The sequence below is a fragment of the Cebus imitator genome, unplaced genomic scaffold, assembly GCF_001604975.1.
Source record: "Cebus imitator isolate Cc_AM_T3 unplaced genomic scaffold, Cebus_imitator-1.0 Scaffold549, whole genome shotgun sequence".
In the NCBI taxonomy this organism is placed as follows: domain Eukaryota; kingdom Metazoa; phylum Chordata; class Mammalia; order Primates; family Cebidae; genus Cebus; species Cebus imitator.
In genome coordinates this window covers 375,153-385,570 of record NW_016107864.1, presented here as the reverse complement: position 1 = coordinate 385,570, position 10,418 = coordinate 375,153, and the positions used below count along the sequence as shown (strand labels likewise).

The 10,418-nt window shown below is 36.7% G+C and overlaps 1 protein-coding gene across 4 annotated transcripts in view; it reads right to left on the bottom strand.

Annotated features, from left to right (window-relative positions):
- The window catches only part of CTSC (cathepsin C), a 45,842-nt gene that overhangs the window by 31,262 nt on the left and 4,162 nt on the right, over positions 1-10,418 (bottom strand). The window contains exons 3-4 of one of the 4 annotated variants that reach the window (XM_017515412.2): positions 4,797-4,881; positions 2,673-3,034 (exon numbers count right to left, since the gene is read on the bottom strand). The exons of the other annotated variants lie outside the window; for them this stretch is intronic. Of the exons in view, the coding sequence (XP_017370901.1) occupies positions 3,024-3,034; positions 4,797-4,881 (96 nt within the window). The 3' untranslated portion in view covers positions 2,673-3,023. Of the gene's footprint in view, positions 1-2,672; positions 3,035-4,796; positions 4,882-10,418 lie in introns of those variants that run through there. 4 annotated transcript variants of the gene reach the window in all.

Genomic DNA, 10,418 nt, shown 5'->3' with positions numbered 1-10,418 from the left:
AAAAAAAAAAAAAAAAAAAAAAAGGCAGACACATAGACTAATGGAACAGAATGGAGATCTCAGAAATAAGACCACACGTCTACAACCATCTGATCTTTGACAAACCTGACAAAAGCAAGCAACGGGGAAATGATTCCGTATTTAATAAATGATGCCCGGAGAACTGGCTAGCTATATGCAGAAAATTGAAACTGAAGCCGTTTCTTACGCCTTACACAAAAATTAACTCAAGATGGATTAAAGACTTAAATGTAAAAAAAAAAAAAAAAAAAAAAAAAAAAAAACTCTAGAAGAAAATCTAGGAGCCACCACACCTGGCTAATTTTTCTATTTTTTTATTATTATTATACTTTGAGTTCTACGATACATGTGCAGAATGTACAGGTTTGTTACAAAGGTACACACTTGCCATGGTCGTTTCCTGGACCCACCAACCCGTTATCTACATTAGGTATTTCTCCTAATGCTATCCCTCCCCTAGCCTCCCCACCCAAAAGGCCCTGTGTGTGATGTTCCCCTCGCTACATCCATGTGTTTTCATTGTTCAACTCCCACCTATAAGCAAGAACATGTGGCTTTTGGTTTTCTGTCTTGTGTTAGTTTGCTGAAAATGATGGTATCCAGCTTCATCCATGTCCCTGCAAAGGACATGAACTCATCCTTTTTATAGCTGCATAGTATTCCATGGTGTATATGTGCCACATTTTCTTTATTCAGTCTATCATTGATGGGCATTTGGGTTGGTTCCAAGTCTTTGCTATTGTGAACAGTGCTGCAATAAACATACGTGTGCATGTACCTTTATAGTAAAATGATTTATAATCCTTCGGGTATATATATCCAGTAATAAGACTGCTGAGTCAAGTGGTATTTCTGGTGCTACATCCATTGAGGAATTGCCACATTGTCTTCCAATTAAATTTTTCTTTTACATATCAGTTGCTTTAGTTGTATTTATCTCCTGAAAGTCAGCTTGAAATATGCAATTCCTTTAAAATTCTGGAGTAAGAGAACCTAATAATATTCTTTTGAGTAGGGAATCAAAAAATATGTACATAGCACCATTCCTGATTTGTGTTTCTAGAACCCTACAAAATTAATTCTTTTTAAGCTGGTAATACTTGTGAAAAGTCTACAAAAAGAAAAGAGAAGTGTGGGACATTTTCTGAGTATCTACAAAGTTCTATCATTAGGTGTTGAAGACATACACAGAAAAATACAGATTTTCAATCTGGAAAGAGCTGAAAATGTGCTACCAAATCATTCCATTACAGCATAGCATGAAAGCAGAGGTACCTGTAAGACACAATGGGAAGCAGGGTACTGATGTTGCTTACGCTAATGGAGAGAGCTGGGAAGGGCTTCAGAAAGAGGTGGCATCAAGGTCCTGAGTGATAAAGAATTTATCGGGTCCAGAGGTGAGATGGATAAAAGTTTACAGGTGAGAGCTGTCCACTGTATTCTTAATTCAGCTTTATGAAATATATCTTCTCAGAATAGCAGAACAGTATAACCCTCAGATGGTATGAAGAGTCATCTGAATCAATAACGACAAACAACTATCTAGAGAAAAATTCTTCTATTAAAGCAGAAATGCAAGAGGAAAGTCCACCCAGACAATATGAATTAGGCATAACCCCATAATCTCAGGCTTACCAAAGCTGAAAGAAGTCAGCTCTAAACCAACAGAGCAGGATAACAAGTCCATTATTTGGCAAGAAAGAGCTAGAAGATAGCAATCAGTGTGAATAATAGTGTAATTAAGATTAGTAAATTTGGTTAGGACACTTAGTTTGTACTTATTTTGAAGTTTACAAAGCTCTTCTACCAATTTCCAAAACTACAAAGGGAAGGAAAAGGTAAGTTTTTGTCTTCAATGAAAAAACCCTGGTTTAGGCAAGAAAGTCAATAACCTAATAGCTAAGAAAACCTAAGCTTCAAGGCAATTCTTCTCTTAAAAGTTCAACAGAAGCCCAAGTAACATTAAACTAATATTCATGACGCTCACAGACTGGAATTTACCAAGAAATCCAAATGTACCTCTAAATATCATTTACTTATTTGTGAAATTGCTTTTTTCATTATTTAGCCCCAAGGAAGTCTTTAGGCTTGAAAGACAAGCTCTAGCATTTTACACTTAGAAACTCTGTGAGCTTAAGCACTGTAAGAGATTACTTTTCTCTACCTATAAAATGGAATTAGTAATATCTACCTTACAGAATTTTTGTAACTTATACTAGTATGTCAACTTCTTAGCACAAGACTTGCACCTAATCAAAAAAAAAAAAAAAAAAAAAAAAATGTTTACGATACCATCTTTCTGGCCAGAGGTACTGGAGGTCTATAATCTGCAGGAGTGATACTATAGCAGTCTGACATATCTGAGAAAGCATCTTTTCCCTTCTTTAAACAAATCCTCCATAGGACCATCTTCCCTTCAATAACATATCTGGGAATCTCAAGAGATCCAGGGGCCTTATTTTCTCCATACAATAGGCTCTTGGGTTCCTCAAGGTAATCAGAGAAAGGGAAGACACTCAGGCAGGGACAATTAAACTGTGAATAAGATTTACACTGTGAATAAAACAAAACAGACACTTCAAATCCTGATAATTTTAGAAAAAAAAAAATAACTGTAATTGAAGAGATTTCAAAAGAGAAAAAGAACAATGTGTTGTACTTTGTTCCTTTTATTAAAAAGCTGAACAGTGAAGCCATCCAAGATTCTGCATCTTCCAGAATATTTATTTTTTCCTTTTTCCTGTGTAGTCTCTGGTTGTTCACATTTCAAAATGATGTTTACTGTTTTCCAAAGGAATGTTCAGGAGGGCAGCTGCCTTGGAGGTAGGTCACCAGGACGCCTTTGCATTTTGCATGCAAATAAAGACTCCAGAAGGGACTGTAGCTGCTACAGGCCTTTGCTAGTTGCTACAGGTAGGTCCACACTGTTGCAGGCTGCTCTGCCTCTTAGCCCCAAAGTCTGTTCATGGAGGTGGTTTTAAAAGAGTCCCTCAATAGATGTCCTATTTAATAACTACAAGACAATAAAAACTAGAGTTATAAGCCAACAAGGATCATATTGTCTCTTAATATTTAATCATATCAATTCTGTAAGTAAAAAAAAAAAAAAAATACCAGAACTAATATTTGAGATGCTGGTATTTTTTTGTAAATGTTAAAACATTCACAAGAAAGATGCCATTCAAAAAAAAAAAAAAAAAAATACCAGAACTAATATTTGAGATGCTGGTATTTTTTTGTAAATGTTAAAACATTCACAAGAAAGATGCCATTCTGAAGCTAAATGCTTAAGCGACATGTATTGCACATGCAACCAACATGCTTTAGAAGCACATGCATTTGAAGGTAACTGCCACTGAATAAAATGAATATATTTTTGAAATATACTTAAGAAACAGGATAAATTATGGTAACTTAGATACATTAACAGGTATACCTTACAAACTTTCATTTTAGGCTCAGTGCTGCCTGAATCCATATGAGTAGGTACTACTGGCCTATTTATCCCATTTACACAACAAATTACCAGGGTGTATCTTTTCTACTGGTGGAGATAGCTCCTTAAATAGGAGAAAGAGTGAAGAGTTAAGGATAAAATTTTGTAAACTGCATTTTGAGAACAGCTTATTTTTTGAGGGGAAAAAAAACAGTGAACCTAATTGAGAAAAGTTTCCTATTGTGTCTTCCTCCTAAGCTACCACCATACAATATATTACAGATTTGAGAGCTCTGAAATAAAGAAAACTATTTAATACATTCTATATTTATTCAACTACCAAAAAGAACTGAGAAGAAACAGCTTATTAATTTCAACTCTAATGCTCACTTTGATCTGCTATTAACGGCTATATGGAACATTGCTAAAGGTTAAAATAATGTCAAACAACTGATGAGCAATTCCTACCCAGCACATGTGTGGGCCACTGCTGGTCCATTATAAAGTTTGGAGAATGCTGATGTAAGATAAGCCTATGGTGCTTTCAACTTGTCCCCAGTTCCCTTTTTCATATCTCACTTCCAGTATTTAAGAGCCAAGTAACAGAGGAAGGAAAAGGGGAAAGAATACTACGTTAAAATGCAAGGAAGGGTAAGATTCTATTAACTTTATTTTATAATCACCTATTTTTTCATGAAAATCTTAGATATCAGTATTTATGGATCCAGTCTGAGCAATGATTTAAACAACCATTCTGAAAATGTGAAGAGAATGTAAAGAGTGAATAAGATTACTTCTCCTCAGTGAATAGCCTACATTCTTAAAGGAAGCCAATTTTACAGAACTGGATCATGTCTCGCAGAGATAAGTGATGAATATGTCAATTTCTCTGAAAAAGCCACCTTCTCTGTAGAAGACAGATCTAACCTGCTGTGACCTCACATGTTTCTCTCTTGAGAGAATCTTTGCAGGAAAAGAATAAGCAACCTAAGGCAGCATAACTACTTTAAGAATGTGAACTGAACTTGAGTCAACCCTTTTCTTGGCTGGGTCTTTACCCTTTTCAGTTCATGTCTACTTTTGTTACAAGTATCATTCTTGGGAGAGCTAATTTGGCATATGAAAACAGAACATAATAAAGTAGAAAATTACTCACAGAAAATAGTGCAGGCAACTTAGAAATAGCAGATAAGCAGGCTCAAGCAAGAAATCCATAAGAAAGCCATAATCTCTCCAGTCTCCCTCTGATGAATAAATAGGCATTAATTTGCATAAGCCACCAGGAAGAGGGTAAGCTTGCTTTTAATAAGAAAGTTAGAAATTTTTCAATGGAGCTCACCCAGTTTGTTCCTCAGATGTGGCATATCATATATCCCCACAGTTCCCAGCTGCATGAACAAATGACTGATAAAATCAGTGATATCCTATGAAGAGTTTACAATGGTAAACTGAGTCATTACATTGAGATTAAGCATCATCATGAAAGAAGACATAAAATAGCTAGGCATGCACTCAGTACTAAACTTCTCATACTTTCCCTCCATTGAATACTCTTACAAGTAAACTCCAAGTTGTAAAAAAAAAAAAAAAAGACAAAATGGTGAGCTTGATATATTGAATCCGTATTTTCTGAAGTACACGTATCTCAATAACAAGTTTTCTAAAATTGTTGAATATTAATAATTAACCCAGAAAGCACAGTGAAAAAATGGCACAATATTCCCAAATCCTTTATTATAGAAACACAGTTGACATTTCTAGCTGTGCCATAAGCTTGAAATTTATTAACCATTAGCAACACAAAGTGAAAAATTAAATCCTCTAGTATGGATTTCTCAACATAGTGTTATTGTTCTGTTTTGTTTTTGAGACAGAGTCTTACTCTCTCATCCAGGCTGAAGTGCAGTGGTGCAGTCTTGGCTCACTGCAACCTCCACCTCCTGAGTTCAAGCAATTCTTCTGCCCCAGCCTCCTGAGTAGCTGACACTACAGGTGTGCACCACCACGACTGGCTGCTTTTTGTATTTTTAGTAGAGAGGGGTTTTGCCATGTTGGCCAGGCTGGCCTCCAACTTCTGACCTCAGGTGATCCACCAGCCCCGGCCTCTCAAAGTGTTCTTGTTTTGAATAGCTACTCGCTTTAGAAACACTGACGGTCAATTTTTTAGCTTATAGTTCTATTAAGATTGGAGGGCTCTGAACAAGAGCTCAACTAGAAAGCACTAAGATTTCACTATCACCAAATAAAATTTCCAGCCATAATGAGTCTAGTTCCCTTGCATATTTCCTCAGCCCTTGAGTAGCTTAGTCTTCAAAATAAAATCTGAGTTCCTTCTCCACTGCTGTCTTGTAGAGTCAGCTTCTTTTACTGCCTCTGAGAAACAGTAAAAGGTTAGACAAGCTTATTCAAGAGAAGGCCATTTTTTGGAGCTTAGTTTGTTTTACAGGACTTCCTGCCTCTGTGCAATTTGGTGGAGAAGATGCTATACAGAGGAGCTTTATACATGATCATCATTAAAAATGAACAAAGTTCACATAACAGCATAAAGAAAAAATAATCACATATCCACCCATCACATAAAGTCAGATATATTAAGCATTTTTATAATAATCTGTTTTGTGGTGTTACATTGTGTGTGTGTGTTTTGTTTTGAGACAGTCTCATGCTGTCAGCTCACTGCAAGCTCTGTCTCCAGCGTTCAAGGGATTCTACTGCCTTAGCCTCCCAAGTAACTGGGACTACAGGCGTGTGCCACTAGGCCTGCCTGGCTCATTTTTGTATTTTTAGTGCAGATGGGGTTTTACCATGTTGGCCAGGATTGTCTCCAACTTCTGATCTCAAGTGATCCACCTGCCTCCCTTGACCATCCAAAGTGCTGAAATGCCAGGCAGGAGCCATGCCAGCCTGTATTGTGTTTTTATATAGGAGGTTGCCTGTGGGTACTTTTAAGAAGTGCAAATTTGCTAGATTTTGCCAAGTACAGCCAAAGGGTAAATGGTATTAAAATCTGATAATCTTAGAAACTGGCCTATAGTACTATCTTTTGTTTTGGCCAGCCCAGTGTTTTAAAAGAAATTTGAATTTGAATGCCTCTAAGAATGTTTCCATCTTGCCACAGGCCTAGTTACTTATTAGTTTACATAAAGTTACTTCAAATGCTTAGATACCCATTTGTAATCAAATTCATAGATTACATTTAGGGCCCTAAATGTAATTTGTACTCCCATAAAGTGCTCAAATAATAAAATGCCTAGAGGATGCTGAGTAGGAAAAAATCTTTCATTATTATTTTTTATTGTTATTTTTTTGAGAGGGAGTCTTGCTCTGTCACCCAGGGTGGAGTGCAATGGCTCACTGCAACCTCTACTTCCTGGGTTCATGCAATTCTCCTGCCTCAGCCTCCTGAGTAGCTGGGATTACAGGCATGCACTACCACACTGGCTCATTTTTGTATTTTTAGTAGAGACGGTGTTTCGGCATGTTGGCCAAGCTGGTCTCAAACTTCTGACCTCAGGTGATAGCCTGCCTCTACCTCCCAAAGTGCTGGGATTACAGGCATGAGTCACCGCACCAGGCCAAAAAAAAAATGTAAAAACATACCTAGTGCCTCTTGCTCCTCAAACTATGCAAAAAAACTTTAGATGTCAAAGTTTTTTTCCTTTCAAACTTTTATCTAGCTTGAAGTCACATCCATAAATACATATGTATGTGTGTATATATAAGTATATATTTATGTATATGCGTGTGTGTGTGTGTGTGTCTGTGTGTGTGTGTGTATCACTCTGTTTTTTCAGGACTCATCTGAAAAAAAAAATTTAAAACTTGGGGGTAATGAGATATATATGTGTGTGTATATATATATATATATATATACACACACACACACACATATATATATATACACACACATATACATATACACATATATATACACACATATATATACCTATATATACACATATATAGGTAGGTATATATATATATATATATATATATATATATATGTATAGTGTTTTTATATAGGAGGTTGCCTGTGGGTACTTTTAAGAAGTGCAAATTTGTACTTCTTAAAATATATATATGTCACTACTCCACCCCCAATTTCTCAAGCCATTAAAACCAAGTTTTAAAAAGGCTTAGAAATCTCAAATCGTAAAAAATATTTCTTTTTCAGATGAGTCCTGAAAAAACAGAACTTAATAAAGCAAGTTTCTAGCAATAGGAGCTACCGGTGTCACAACTGATTCAGAGGTGGAATGCCTAATGAGAATGGGCAGAAAGCTGAGTCTCTCCTGGTGAGCTACAGGAAGCTGAGGGGAGCAGAAGGTAAAGGCAGGGGCCTAAAAGAATACTGCAGTATGGAAAAACTACTCAACATGCTTTTTCCTGTTCTCTCAGTTAGCAACAACAATCAATACAAAAGACTTCGGTGACCCCAAAATATGTACGAAGTTCTCCCCATCAGCAAGCAAGCAATCAATTCTGCAGCCGACACCAGCTCAGTGCCCTCCAGTTCAATTCAGTGCCCTCCAGTTCAATTCCAGTGCTATCTACCAGGAGATAGTTTCAGATCCCATAGACTGAGAGCATAGTACCCAAGACTGCCTGCCCACGTTAGGCACCAGTCTCAAGTCCAGGCCTCCAGAACTTCTGACAGATCAGCTTCAAGTTGGAGTTCTCATAAACCCTTCTTTGGGTTCAATTAATTTGACAGAGTGGCATGCATAACTCAGGGAAACACATTTGCTGATTTATTACTGGTATTTCAAAGGACATAAATACGCAGGCATTTGAAGAGATACATAGTACAAGGTCTGGAAGCGTCCCAAGCACAGGAGCTTCTGTCCCCGTGGAGTTGGGGTGGACCACCCTTCCAGCATGATCAGTTCTTCTTCACCTTCCTGTCAGCCCCTACATGTTTAGCTCTCCAGAATTCCCTCAAATCTGTTCTTCTTGGGCTTTTATGGAGCCTTCATTGAATAGACATGATTAAAGCATGGAGAACCATGTTGATATGTAATTAGCTAAAAAAGGTATGATCTACCCAACAAGGCCTGTCCAGGTTCTTCTTGGTCTCTCTGTGTAGTGTTGCTTTTCTGTGATATGGGGCAGAACACTCTCTGGTATGAGGGTCTTAGAACCCACAATCAGATTAGAGTCCCGTGGGCAGATGAAAGGAGGGTAGGAGATCAGAGAGAGAGATTCTGGTTTCTGTAACAAGGGTCTTGGGAGTGAGTTATGAGCCAGGAACCATGGACAAAACCTATACATATCATAGCATACAAATAACCTGTACGTATCAACCACTCAACAAACTTGAGCAGCAAGAACAACAAACAATTTACTGCAAGCATGTCTGAAGCATACATGAATAAGGTAAAATGAAGCAAGTGGGAGGGTCCCATGAGTCAGTGGAGAGGCATGAAAATCTGACTGATTGTAGGATATCAGTGCATAGAACAATGCTGGCAAGTAAGTATGGCAAAAATTTGTCAAATATTTCTGTAATGGCAGTAGGTTGAGTAGGCTATGTTGTTGTTTATGTAAGACACTTAAAATTAAATAGTAAATACTACTCAAGTTTTGATGTTTCCTCCTTTTACAAAAATAAATTTTAATGTAAAAGTTCTTTTTTTGTAGGAACGATTCTCCATGCATTACTTATTATATGGGCTTGCATTTTTCTTGAGTTATGTGTTCTTTGAAGCACCGTTTCCCCAGCTGCAGGAAATACCCTGATGCTTGCGGTAAAATCCGTAAACTTTCTATATTAATAAATGTCACCCACCAACAGGGATTGACTTTATTATTCAAAGTCAAGTCCATCTTAATGCCTTTTTTAAGTTTTTAAACTCTGCTTCTCAACACTCTTGCAGTTGGATTTACTAAAATAACATGGCACTTTATCACTTTGCAAACTATGTTTATCTGGAACTATCTGATTATATTAAGTTTCAAAAACAAGTATCCTATTATATTATTCTACTCTGCCTAAGAAAATTATGGTCCTTGTCACAGGACCTAATTACTGACCAGAGTGGTTGATTTTTCTGCAGAAAAAGAAAACATGCCCTTGATAATGGTTCTGTCAAATGGGCACTTTAAAACATACATATTCTGAAATCAGTAGGGCAAGAGTATTTTTCCTATTGTTATTCCTAATGAAAGAATAAGGATTTGACCAATGCCATCCAGATGGCAGGGTTCTATCCTCCAACGGCATATATATTAACTCTTTCTAACTTACAGGTGGGAACACATATAACTTTATTGGGCTTTAAAAGGGGATTTTCTATTGACCTAATGTGATTAATGTTCTTAGTCTATGGCAAAACACCAAATCTGCTTACATCATGATTCACAAGAATTGCATGAAGTGATCCAATTCCTCATTCAGCCATCAGCTAATTCCCTCTGTCCCTACCAGCTTTGGACCGCTATTTAAGCTAAGAACAAACTGATGAAAAAATAATAAAAGAAGAAAACTGCTTTTGTCTATATCTATTACATCTCTGGTAATTAAATAATGATTTGGGGAGTTTCCCCATCAGTTTCTCTAACTCTGCAGAATTGAAGAATGAAAAATTTTCTAAGTCAAATGAATAAACTATGTACTCGTCTATTTATATCTACTCCTCATCTCCTAAATAATTTATTTAACCTATTTCCCAACTGAATTCTACTTCATTCATTTTTTTTGTAACAATTTAAGTGTCTATTGTGTGTCAAACAAGAAGAGATAGAGACAGAAGAAAAGAAAATGACAGAAAATTATACACAAGGTTTATGGTACATGGTAACATAAATTCCACAGGCAATTGATTCTTAATCTGAAGGGAAAGAACCGCTGAAGGGCTGTGACAGAGTAACTATAAGAGGTCCGCAAAGGCCTAGGCTCATCAACGTACACACCAAAGATTATATTCAGATTAAATATACCACATATACAATTTTTAAAATG